At 44.4% G+C, this 13,423-nt stretch overlaps 1 protein-coding gene across 5 annotated transcripts in view; it reads right to left on the reverse strand.

The window, feature by feature from the left end:
- The window catches only part of OIT3 (oncoprotein induced transcript 3), a 53,248-nt gene that overhangs the window by 13,229 nt on the left and 26,596 nt on the right, over positions 1–13,423 (reverse strand). The window contains exons 7-9 of one of the 5 annotated variants that reach the window (XR_008475261.2): positions 9,799–10,214; positions 3,580–3,679; positions 1,266–1,540 (exon numbers count right to left, since the gene is read on the reverse strand). Coding sequence is in view for 3 of the 5 variants with exons in the window: in XM_017979018.4 (XP_017834507.1) it covers positions 1,370–1,540; positions 3,580–3,679; positions 9,799–10,214 (687 nt within the window). In the remaining 2 variants the exon portion in view is untranslated. Of the gene's footprint in view, positions 1–561; positions 1,541–3,579; positions 3,680–9,763; positions 10,215–13,423 lie in introns of those variants that run through there. The other 4 variants (XM_078345601.1, XM_017979018.4, XR_013524915.1 and 1 more) reach the window with 4 other exon arrangements.

Here is a 13,423-nt window from a genome sequence, read left to right on the forward strand (position 1 = left end):
AAACTTATTGTCTACAAAACAGAGTATGGCAGAATTGTATACTTTTTTCTATTGTCTTAGCCTGAGGGCATAGAATACCAAGTAACAGAGAATATGGTACCAAACTTTAATTCTGTTACAGCTCAGTCACTGAAGCACTTAAATGCATGTCGATGAATTTATTAATATTTATTAGGTGAAAATATTTCACTTAAGGCAATATATTAGAAGTATCAAAAGATAGCTGGGCACAGTGGCTCACGCCTGTAATCCCAGGACTTCGGGAGGCCGAAGCAGGTGGATCACCTGAGGCCAAGAGTTTGAGACGAGCCTGTCCAGCATGGAGAAACCCCATCTCTATTAAAAATACAAAAATTAGCTGGGTGTGGTGGTGCGAGCCTGTAATTCCAGCTACTCAGAAGGCTGAGGCAGTAGAATTGCTTGAACCCAGGAGGCAGAGGTTATGTGAGCTGAGATTGCACCACTGTACTTCAGCCTGGGTGACAGAGCAAGACTCCATCTCAAAAAAAAGGAAAAAAAAGGAAAAAGAAAATAGTAAGCAACAGAAAAACCAAATACTACTTTTAAAATTACATGCTGTTTTATTGGTAAACTTCCAAGTCCCCTATAACTACTCTGTATTTGAATTGAAATTTTAAGATATAACTATTATTTACATATTTAAGGAGTCATTAATAATTTCAGTTTAATTTTTCTAGGGTTTCTTTTTTTTTCTTTTCTTTTTTTGGAGACAGAGTTTTGCTCTTGTTGTCCAGTCTGGAGTGCAGTGGCATGATCTCGGCTTATGGCAAACTCCACCTCTCAAGTTCAAGTGATTCTCCTGTCTCAGCCTTCCAAGTAGCTGGGATTACAGGCACCCGCCACCATGCCCAGCTAATTTTTGTATTTTTAGTAGAGATGGAGTTTCACCATGTTGGATAGGATGGTCTGGATCTCCTGACCTCATGATCCACCTGCCTTGGCCTCCCAAAGTGCTGGGGTTACAGGCGTGAGCCACCGTGCCTGGCCTAATTTTTCTAGGGTTTCTAACTTGAAATATTATACCCAACTTCTGATTTTATGGTCTGATTGCATCGTACATGAGGTATTTAATTGTAGGAAAGAAATGAGGGAAATAGGGTGAGTCTCTTTCTGGGTGGACAGTTGAGCTTTCAACCCTGGAAAGATGAAACCCCACCCAGGCCACATTGTTCAGCGGTGCTGTGGCCTGTGCCGACCCAATGGACCACCATCAGAGTGAATTGGTGCTGGGAGTCTGAACTCACAGTATGAAGTTTGAACTTAGGTTCTTGGAGGGCGTGGGGAGAAGCTCCAAAGAGCAGAGCCGCCCAACACGGACTCAGTGACCCAACACAGGTGTGGCCACAAACTAGTCCTCCCAGTCGATGTGGATTGGGCCACCTGTTAGCATCTGGCTCTGTAGACTGGCTGAGTCCTCTCCTCCTGCCCCACGACGCATACGCCGGTGGCAACCCTGGGCACAGCGGGAACGTTCGTCCAGCACTCCACAGACAAGAACCCGGCAGTGCAGAAACACTTCCTGAAGAGATGATCACAATGGTTAATAAAAACAGTAACTGCTGCCACTTGTGGGGCACTTACAAGGAGCCAGACACAATACAAAATGTTCCCAAACATTATCTCGTGGAATCTTACAAGAGCCCTTGGAAGTAGAGGTTATCATCCCCATTTTACAGTTGAAGAAACAGAGAGGTTAAGGAACTTGCCTTACTAAGGAACATTTAGTAAAAATGTGGCAAAGCTGGCATTTAAGTCACATGAGTGATTTAAAAACACCCATTCATAACTTCTGCATGGAGCTGGAACAGCAGAGACCTTTGTGAAGCAACGTCTAAGAACTTGAACATCTTCCTTCTTCACATCAAGGTCTGGGGATAGCACTGGCTCCCGTGCGTGCACTTGTGCTATCACATGACCAGTGTTTTCTGGAAGCGCCGTTCGGTTGTAACTGCCTACGCTTCCTGCCTGGTTGAGGGTGATCAGGATCAGCCATCATTGTTAGCAGTTGTTCCATAACCCTTGTATAGCTGGAAAGGACTCGCATACACTTACCAGCAGTGTGGAAAAGAATGTTGGCCTCTTTGACTTCCTTTTGTTTAAATGTTTCAACAACTACACTCTAACAACAAAAAAACTTCCACCTTATCTCACTACAACCTCTATCCAAGGGTATATATATATTTTAAATGTAATATATTTACTATGCCTGTATGTTGTCATGACAACAGTTTTTATGTCTGCTTTTCCCATATATATCATTTTAATAACTCTTTTTTTTTTTTGAGACGGAGTTTCGCTCTTGTGACCCAGGCTGGAGTGCAATGGTGCAATCTCGGCTAACCGCAACCTCCGCCTCCTGGGTTCAGGCAATTCTCCTGCCTCAGTCTCCCGAGTAGCTGGGATTACAGGCACGCACCACCATGCCCAGCTAATTTTTTGTATTTTTAGTAGAGACGGGGTCTCACCATGTTGACCAAGATGGTCTCGATCTCTTGACCTCATGATCCACCCGCCTCAGCCTCCCAAAGTGCTGGGATTACAGGCTTGAGCCACCGCGCCCGGCCCATTTTAATAACTCTTAATATTGCATTGAATTGATATACTGTGGCCGTTAGCCCTGTTTGTTTGGGGCTTTTTCTTTTACCCCTTTATAACAATGCTCTACAAACACTTCCAACACACCTTGTCTGTTTTGGCTTAAAATTTTGTTGTTGCTGTTTTTAGAGACAGGTTCTCTTTCTCTCACCCAGGGTGGAGTGTAGTGGCCCGATCATGGCTCACTGTAACATTGAATTCCTGGGCTCAAGTGACCTGCCTCAGCCTCCTGAGTAGCTAGGATTACAGGTTTATACCATTATGCCCAGCTAATTTTAAAATTTTCTGTAGAGAAGGGGTCTTGCTGTGTTGCCCAGGCTGGTCTCAAACTCCTGGCCCCAAACGATCCTCCTGCCTCTGTTTTATTTTGTTTTTAAGAAACTGTGAGAATTGGAATTTTTAGATAAAAGAATAGGATGATTTTATGATTATTATCACATATTATCAGACAATGTTCCAGAAAGTGTACCAATTTATACTGTCACTGTATACTTCTCCCTATAACCTTGTAAGTGTTGTATTTTGTAATTTTCATAAATTTAATATGTATAAAATGGTGTCTTATAATTGTTTTCATCAGCACTTAAGTACTATTTTCAGTGAACATTTCACTATTTGTCTTTTCTGTGAATTTCCTGTCTATATCCCTTGCCATTTGACCAATCACCGCACTGGCTTTTCAACCATACTTGCCCACAAAGATCTTAAATTATGATCCTATAGTATTTTCTTTGACCAGCACAGTTATTTTGGTGGGTGGTGTGGGGGAACAGCACAGTTACTTTGGCAGGGGGTGGGGGTGTGACATACATGAAAGGGTTAAGCCTCTAGATGGCCAGTTTCTCTATACTTTTTCTTGAGGCCATGCAGATCCTAACAGAGGGCTCTTAGAACCTCAACACATTATGACACCATAAAAAAGGCTCAAGTTCAGGGGTTATAAGTTAAAGATGTTCAACTCACCTTGTGGTTTTTGCCCACAAATTTGAAGACGGGGACCTGGAAGTGCTTTGCGAGGTGATCCCGGGATGTGTACTGCTTTACAGAGTCATCTGAAACACAGCTGAAAGTAGGGCAGATAGCACATAAGACTTGATTGTTTCAACAGAGATGGAAAAACAATCCAGTCCAACATTTTGGCCCAAGGAGAGCCAAAGGGGTGGAGGCAGCTGGACTGTACTCAAGCTTTTTGGGAATGAAAGAAAAATCTATTTTTCCCCTGTGAAGTCCTCTTCAGACCTAGCCTTACTAATAGTATCTGTCCCACTTATCATTCTCTGTACCCACAAACTGGGCACCATGGCTACCTGTTAATGTGTTTAAATGTTGGCAATGGCAACACCATTTATTTCAAAGATACCTTTTGCTAGTAAGGCTGTCTTTCCATTTGCAATATAGTGCAGGAATTCTGCCTCTGTGTACCTTAGTATTGATTTGAGAAGGCTTTTCTTTAACAAAATTTAATAACTATGCATTCGACCCCTAATAGCAACTGACCACTGAAGGGGATAAAAAGTGAGGGAACTGCAGTGCGTGCACCAAAGTGACATAAATATCCAAGTTTCTTAGATAATAACTGGTTCTATTGGGTAAAAGTCACGTATCTCCAAATTGTTTTAATTTCTCTTTTCCCAAATTTAATGTTAAATTGCAGTTTAATAGGGTTTTGGGGTTTTAATCTCAGGTCTACTGCTTAACATGAAACTCCTAGTTTCACCTCAGGGTTAGCTGGGGGAAAAGAAGCACTCCTGGCCAGGCGAGGTGGCTCATGCCTGTAATCCCAGCACTCTGGGAGGCTGAGGCAGGAGCATTGCTTGAACTCAGGAGTTTGAGACCAGTCTGGCCAACATGGTGAAACCCTGTCTCTACCAATAATACAAAAAGTTAGCTACTCAGGAGGCTGAGGCTGTACTGAGCCATGTTCCCACCAGCTGAGGCCAAAGTCTTAGATATTCATGAAACTTCTTATAGACCAAGAATCACCCTCATATTATTTTTCCCGTTCTAAATTCTAGAGGAACTTTTGTGTTTTCTGGACATAGTTGCCTTTTAGTGGGTACCTAATAGTTCCTGGGCCAGGAAAAAAGTAGGGGTCAGATGTTAAAACCTATGAAACTGGGTACTGGATCTACATGCACAGACCACTTTTTTTCTTTTTTCTTTTTTTGCTTTTGTTTTGAGACAGGATCTTGGTGTTGCCCAGGCTGGAGTGCAGTGGCACAATTACAGCTCACTGCAGCCTCAACCTCCTGAGCTCAAGAAATTTTCCTGCCTCAGCTCCTAATTGGGATTATAGGTGTGTGCCACCACAGCTGGATAATTTTTTCATTTTTCATAGAGACAGAATCTTGCTATGTTGCCCAGGTTGGTCTTGAACTCAAGACCACTCAAGCAATCCTTCTGCCTCAGCCTCCCAAAGTGCTGAGATTACAGGAATGAGCCACAAAGGTGCCTGGCCAGACTGCTATCCAGTTCCTTGCTAACTATTGTTTCGGTGTGCTTGAAAAATCCAACAAAATTGTTTTAAAATAAGGCATCTTGACTAGTGTTATTACCAGTACCTCATTTCACTGAACTGAAAGAGGTTTCTGTTATTTCTTGTATTTCTTTACTCATTTTTATTTTCCTGAAGTAAAATTCATTTATACCCTCTTCTGATTATATTCTGTAATAAATATTCACTGCATACCTAATCTATTCAAGACATTGTACTGGCTGCTGCAGAGGACATAAAGATGAATAATATGGTCTCTGCCATCAAGGAGTTTATAGTCCAGTATCTAAGATAATAGTAAGTCTTGATATTAAAACAGTACTTTTAATCTAAATAAATGCCTGAGCATTTTCAATTTATCTTTATCTCAAAGTAACAGTTATTTTTCTTTAAAAGAAAAAGTGAAGCAGAAGAGGTTATTACAAGGTAACACATTCAGAATAGAATCCAGGACAAATGTTGGCTCTGGATTTGGGGTTTGCTATGACTCGACAATGCTAGTTCTGAACTCCAAGTTCATGTGCTGAAAGAAAGTAACAAAGGTATAATGGAGTCAGAATGAATTGCTTTCAAAACTTGTTCAATGCTTGATTTTGGAATTCAATATGTTTCTTTTCCTGGTGATTAACTTTCTAGGTATATTTTGCTTAGGCTTGTGTTAAATTATTTTGAATTCTCAGAGCATACACCAACCAAAATTAGAGGGAAGTGAATCAATGTGTTCAGTATCAGGGGAGAAGCAGCTTGATTTAAATTTAAGCTGAGGACAATGAAAAATCAAAGAAATGAATAATCAAACAATTTATAAATATAAGTAAAGTGAGTTATGTTTATTTTAGGTTTGTGGACTAGCCCCAGATTATGATTATTATAAAGACTCATTCAATTGTTAACCTGGCAAATATTGAATGACCCTTACTATATGCTAGGAATTGAGGAAGAAGGAAAAAGGAAGAATGATTTTGAGTTCAGATGGAAAGATACAAGGAAAGGCTTCATGAAGGAAGTAAACCCTCCATGAATGTTGAAGAGCCAGTAAGAATCAGACAGGAAGAAAAGGTGGGGAAGAAGATGTCAGGCAGAGGAAACAGCGTGCATAGAGTCAAAAGTTCAGGAGTGACAGTCTGGGAATTGTCAATAATTCCCTTTGGCAGGAGCAGAAACTGAAAGGGCTGAGGTCAGAGGGTAAGGGCCCATGAGCCACACCAAGAGCTGGAGGGTCTCACACACATCATTCTTGTAGAGCACCACAGATGGGATGACTTGCCTGCTTACAAAGTAGGGCCACACTGCTGTGGTTTTCCCATTTTTGTCTATGCTTTTTTCTTCTAAAGCATATATATTTTTTCTCTTCTGTATATGCTAAGGGCTGCCAAATAAATAGTGCAGTGTCTTAGAACTGCCTAGAATAAAAGTAAATATCTCAAGACCACTCAAGCAATCCTTCCACTGGGCGTGGTGGCTCATGTTTGTAATCCCAGCACTTTGAGAGGCCAAGGCAGGCAGATCACCTGAGGTCAGGAGTTTGAGACCAGCCTGGCCAATATGGCGAAACCCTATCTCTATTAAAAATACAAAACTTAGCTGGGCATGGTTGTACATGCCTGTGGTCCCAGCTACTTGGGAGGCTGAGGCATGAGAATCGCTTGAACCAGGAGGTGGAGGTTGCAGGGAGCCGAGATTGCACCACTGTACTCCTGCCTGGGCAACAGAGTGAGACTCTCAATCAGTCAATCAATAAAGTAAATAGTCCTTCTCTACAGTCTGAATAACACATATGTAAATAAGTTTCACAAGCTCTACGAAGATTATAGTTACATGTTTTTCTCGGTAAGTGAGTTATGATTATATTCTTATTTTCGCAAAAAGTAAATATGAGGGGCAGGGGAAATCTTTTGGGGTGAGAGAAATGTTCAATATCTTGATTGTCATGATGGCTTCATGGGTATACATATCAGAACTTGTCAAACTACATGCTTTAAATATGTCTATTTATCATATGTGAATAGTACTCCACTAAAGTTTTTTTTTTTTAAAGTAACAAGGGACAATAATCTACCTCCCATTGCAAAAAAGTAGATCTAGTCATTGAAAAAATAAATAAAAAATGTTGCTTCTACTTTTCATTTTAAAGCTTTTAGAAATCACCTTAGGATGGCAAGAAACCCACAGGTCTGCCGATGTCCTCTGCTGCTGGCCATCCAGAGTAGTGCAGGATGGCACTTTCCATATTATGAAAATGAGCTTAAGGAGCTACAGGAACCTGAGGCTGGAAGTACACCTTCTGAGAAGCAGCTTTACTGACCAAAGGTAATAAAGAACCATTAATAGGTTTTCAGCAAGGATGTGACAAGATCATATTTTCTGTTTGAATGGATCACCCAGGGTCTCTGTGGAGCTGAGCTGTGAAAGATGAGGTTTTGGAGGCTGTGTTAAGAGGCTGTTGGCTGGGCACTGCGGCTCACACCTGTAATCCCAGCACTTCGGGAGGCTGAGGTGGGTGGATCACGAGGTCAGGAGATTGAAACCATCCTGGCTAACATGGTGAAACCCCGTCTCTACTAAAAACACAAAAAATTAGCCAGGTATGGTGGCACGCGCCTGTAATCCCAGCTACTCGGGAGGCTGAGGCAGGAAAATCACTTGAACCCAGGAGGCAGAGGTTGCAGTGAGCTGAGATCATGCTCTGCACTCCAACCTGGGTGACAGAATGAGACTCATTCTCAAAAGAGAGAGAGAGAGAGAGAGCAAGAGTGAGAGCGAGTGAGCGAGAGAGAGAGAGAGAGAGAGAGAGAGAGAGAGAGAGAGAGAGAGAGAGAGACACTGCTTTGCTGTCCAGGTGAAAGATAATGAAGGTGGGAATTAAGACAATAGAAATGGAATACAGAGGACAGGGTTGGGGCATTGCTATTTGTTAAAAAGCATCTCAGTTGATCCTAATGGGGATCAAGGGATGAAATATCGCTGTGCAAGAGATTGGTAGCAGCAGGTGAAGGCTAGCTGTGGTGAGAAACAAGAAGAGTAAAAGCAACTTAGTAATGTCCAAGAGCCCACAGGCCAGCCGGCAGAGGGCAAGCCCCCGAGGGCTGAGCTGCTTGCACTGGACTTTCTCCCTTTGATTAAGCTGCAGTTCCTGACCCCACCTGAGATTCTGTCCCATCTGGCATGGAAAACAAGGAAGAAGCTCATGAGATACTGCTATGAGTTTGGGTTTGAATGTAATTTTCCTGGGAATGTAAGCAATGGCTGTGAAAAGGGTTAGGTCTCATCAGTACCTCAGGACACCTGCAGATCCCACACCAAGGATCCTTAGGAAATACCATGGAACTCTCCTTTGTATAAAACAAGTACAGAGGGGGCCAGCATGGTGGCTCACACCTATAATCCCAGCACTTTGGGAGGCCAAGGCAGGAGGATCACTTGAGCCCAGGAGTTTGAGACCAGCCTGGGCAACAAAGTGAGACCTCATCTCTAGAAAAAATAAAAGAACAATAATACCAAATAAACATTCAGTTTTTCCCTCTGTTAAAAAAAGAAAAAGAAAACAATTAGTCAGGCATGGTCATGTGCATCTGTGGCCCTGGCTATTTGGGAGGCTGAGATGGACAGATCACTTGATCCTGGGGAATCAAGGCTGCAGTGAGCTGTGTTTGCACCACTGCACTCCAGCCTGGGTGTCAGAGCAAGACCCCGCACTGTCCTCCATCCTCAAAAAAAAAAAAAACAAGCACAAAACCAAATCGTGATATCTCTATCTTTCTTCTCCTAAAATCTACCAAATATTTCTTCTCTGTCCTTGACTATCAAACTTCTTAGAAGAGGAATTTATGTCTGCTGCCTCCTTGTGCCCTGCACTCTCAGCCACATGAACAGGATCTCAGCCCCCACCTCCATGCATGCTCTGCCATCTCTGAGCAGGTTACTCAATCCTACAGGGAATCCTGCAGGGAATCAGATGATTTCCTGTCCTCAGTTCTAGTCCAGACCATGTTACCTAGTCTAGCTGATAATGCATTTCTACTGAATGCCCACTGAACTTCTCTTCCTAGGTATCCTGCAGGTATCTGAAAAATGAACTTATTCAATATATCATTTTGAATGACGAAATTCAGCATTTTTACCTCAAATCTGCTTTTCTATACGCATCTTTTCATCTTGGTTAATAGGATCTAGTCAGTCACATGGGCTAGACCCCTAGGAGCCTTTTTTTTTTTTTTTTGAGATGGAATTTTGCTCTTGTCACCTAGGCTAGAGTGCAGTGGTGCAATCTTGGCTCACTGCAACCTCTACCTCCCGGGTTCAAGCGAGTCTCCTGCCTCAGCCTCCCAAGTAGCTGGGATTACAGGCACCCACCACCACACCCAGCTAATTTTTGTGTTTTGAGTAGAGACAGGGTTTCACCATGTTGGCCAGGCTGGTCTCAAACTCTTGACCGCAGGTGATCCACCCACCTTGGCCTCCCAAAGCGCTAGGATTACAGGTGTGAGCCACCATGCCTGGCCTAGGAGCCATTTTTTACTCTCCTTTCCCTCACTGGTTTTTACCTCCAAAACGTCAATAAGTGGTCCCTGAACTAGCAGAGGGCTGACAGTTGTGCCATGCAGTTTTAGTAAATGGCTGGGTGTGCTGTGAACTTAGAAGTCGGATACAAACTAGGGGTGATGAGATGGTTCCGGCAGCAGCATTACCCATCCCGGATGAGGTAGTATTTCAGGACCTCGTCAATCTTGGAGGTGGGGGTGGCAAAGCAGCTCTCCACCAAGCTTTCCAAGCTGCTCACGTGCACCAGAGGCTCGATGCCAAAGTAGAGGGAGTCACGAAGCTTGAGGGTGGGCAAAGCTTCCCGGTAAGGTTCCTCAAACTCATCGTCCTTGAAGATCTCCAGAGTGAATGGGAAGATCCCATGATTTCGGCTCATGATTTCCAGCGGGGAGTTTCGAAGGTTGGGAACGTATCCTTCAGAAATGGTGTACAGGCGTGGAAACTCGCAGGTCACCGGGATCAGCAGCTTGCTGGTTCGGATGATGAAGTCCCCGCTGCTCCCCGGGGTCTGCTTGGGTAGACCTGTCACAAGGTTGCTGGCCACGATCTTGTCATTCACCACCTAAGCCAGGCCAGGGTGAGGAGAGGAAAGAGATTGTCTATTTACTTCTACAGTTTTTTCCCTCCCCTCTCACCTTAACATTCTACCAGCTTCTATTTATATCAAAATGCATTACAGATTTGGTTGCCTAAGGCTGAAGTTTTGTTTTGTTTTTTCCTATTGCCCTCCTTTTGTTATCAAGCCATCCTGACTGTTAAGAGTCTTAGCTCTACCAAAACACAGCCAGACTGCGTCTTTAAGTGGGACCCTGATCCCTCCTTATCTCTGGGCAGGACCTCCCAACTGGGGCCTCCAGCCAGCTCTGCCCACCCATATTCTCTGGCAGACAGAGTTTTGATTTCTTCCTGGGATGAAGTGCCCAGAGGGAGGAGCAGACTGCCATCTTTGCTGTTTGGACAACTTAGCCATTCTAGCCTGTGGGGAGTCCAAACTGTCTGGGGGTGAAAGTAGTACCCCAGCATGGTATAGCTGCTCTAGGGAACTGTCTGGGGGTGAAAGCAGTACCCATCATGGTATGGCTGCTCTAGGGAACTGTCTGGGGGTGAAAGCAATACCCATCATGGTATGGCTGCTCTAGGGAACTGTCTGGGGGTGAAAGCAGTACCCATCATGGTATGGCTGCTCTAGGGAACTGTCTGGGGGTGAAAGCAGTACCCATCATGGGATGGCTGCTCTAGGGAACTGTCTGGGGGTGAAAGCAGTACCCATCATGGTATGGCTGCTCTAGGGAACTGTCTGGGGGTGAAAGCAGTACCCCAGCATGGTACAGCTGCTCTGGGGAGCTGACTGGGGGTGAAAGCAGTACTCCAGCATGGTATAACTGCTCTAGGGAGCTGTCTGGGGGTGAAAACAGTACCCAGCATGGTATAGTTGCTCTAGGAAACTGTCTGGGGGTGAAAGCAGTACCCCAGCGTGGTACAGCTGCTCTGGGGAGCTGACTGGGGGTGAAGCAGTACCCAACATGGTATAGCTGCTCTAGGGAACTGTCTGGGGGTAAAAGCAGTACCCCAGCATGGTATAGCTGCTCTAAGAAATTGTCTGGGGGTGAAATTAGTACCCAGCATGGTATAGCTGCTCTAAGAAACTCCCTGGGGGTGAAAGCAGTACCCCAGCATGGTATAGCTGCTCTAAGAAACTGTCTGGGGGTGAAATTAGTACCCAGCATGGTATAGCTGCTCTAGGAAACTGTCTGGGGGTGAAAGCAGTACCCCAGCATGGTATAGCTGCTCTAGGAAACTCTCTGGGGGTGAAGGCAGTACCCCAGCATGGTATAGCTGCTCTAGGAAACTCTCTTGGGGTGAAAGCAGTACCCCAGCATGGTATAGCTGCTCTAAGAAACTTTCTGGGGGTGAAATTAGTACCCAGCATGGTATAGCTGCTCTAGGAAACTGTCTGGGGGTGAAAGCAGTACCCCAGCATGGCATAGTGGCCATACTGCTTCTTTAAGCAGGTCCTCGATCCTTACTCCTGGCTGGGTGAGATCTCCCAACTGGAGTATCCAGCTACCTCCTATAGGTGTGTTCAGGTCAGCAACAGTTCTGTACCCCACTGAGATGGAGCTCCCAGAGGAAGAGGGAGACCACCATCTTTGCTGTTTCAGCAACTGAGCTCTTTCAGCCTCCAGGCTTTGAAGAGGGCAACCTGATTGAAACAAGGGGTGGTGGGGGTGGGGGGTGGAAATGGTACTCCAGCACAGTTCAGTCACTCTATGAAAGCAGGGCTAGACTGCTTCTTTAAGTAGGTCCCCAGTCCTTTTCCTCCTGGCTGGCTGAGACCTCCCAACTGGGGTTTCCAGCCACCACCTAATGGTATGTTAAGGCTGGCAACAGGTCTGTACTCTGCTGGGATGGAGCTCCAGAGGAAGGGGCAGCCTGCTATCTTTGCTGTTTCACAGCCTTCACTGGTGATACCTCCAGGTACTGGAAAATATGAGGGAATTAGGGACTGGAACAGACGCCCAATAAACCACAGCAGCCCTACAGAAAAGTGGCCAGACTGTTAAAGGGGGGGAGGGGGGAAGGGGGAAGAAGCCTGGGCACGGTGGCTCATGCCTGTAATCCCAGCACTTTGGTAGTCCAAGGCAGGTGGATCACCTGAGGTCAGGAGTTTGAGACCAGACTGGCCAACATGGTGAAACCCTGTTTCTACTAAAAAATAAACAAAAATTAGCAGGGCATGGTGGCAGGCACCTGTAATTCCAGCTACTCAGGAGGCTGAGGCAGAAGAATCACTTGAACACAGGAGGTGGAGGTTGCAGTGAGCCAAGATTGCACCACTGCACTCCAGCCTGGGCAACAAGAACGAGACTCTGTCTCCAGAAAACAAAAGAGGGAGAAACCCCCAAAACCCCACCCAAAGGTCAGCAACATCAAAGATTGAAGGTAGATAAGCCCACAAAGATAAGAAAGAATCAGTACAAGAACACAGAAAATGCAAAAAGCCAAAGTGCCCTCTCTCCTCCAAATGACGACATCATCTCTCCAGCTGGGCTTTGGAATGGGACTGTAGCTGACATGGCTGGAATAACAGAGGCAGACCTCAAAATGTAGATAAAAACGAACTTCACTGAGCTAAAGGAACCTGTTCTGACTCAATGTAAGGAAGCTAAAAATCATGATGAAACACTGCAGCAGTTGACAAAGAAAATAGCCAGGACAGAGAAGAGCATAACTGACCTGATAGAGCTAAAAAGGCACAATACAAGAATTTCATAATGCAATCACTAGTATTAATAGCAGAATAGATCAAGGAGAGGAAAGAATCTCAGAGCTTGAAGACTATCTTTCTGAAATAAGACAGGCAGACAAGAATAGAAAAAAAAAAAAGAATAAAAAGGAATGAACAAAACCTCTGAGAAATATGGGATTGTGTAAAAAGACTAAATCTACAACTGATTGGGGTACCTGAAAGAGCTGGGAGAATAGAACCAATTTGGAAAACATACTTCAAGATATCCATGAGAACTTCCCCAACCTTGCTACATGGGCCAACATTCAAATTCAGGAAATACTAGGAGTAACCCTAGTAAGTTACTCCATGAGAAGACCATCCCTGAGAGACACAATCATCAGATTCTCCAAGGTTAAAATGAAAGAAAAAATGTTAAGGGCAGCCAGAGAGAAAGGCTAAGTCACCTACAAAGGGAAGACTATCAGACTAACAGCAGACCCTTCAGCAGAAACCCTATAAGCCAGGAGAGACTAGGGGCC

The sequence above is a fragment of the Callithrix jacchus genome, chromosome 12 (genome assembly GCF_049354715.1).
Source record: "Callithrix jacchus isolate 240 chromosome 12, calJac240_pri, whole genome shotgun sequence".
Taxonomy (NCBI): domain Eukaryota; kingdom Metazoa; phylum Chordata; class Mammalia; order Primates; family Cebidae; genus Callithrix; species Callithrix jacchus.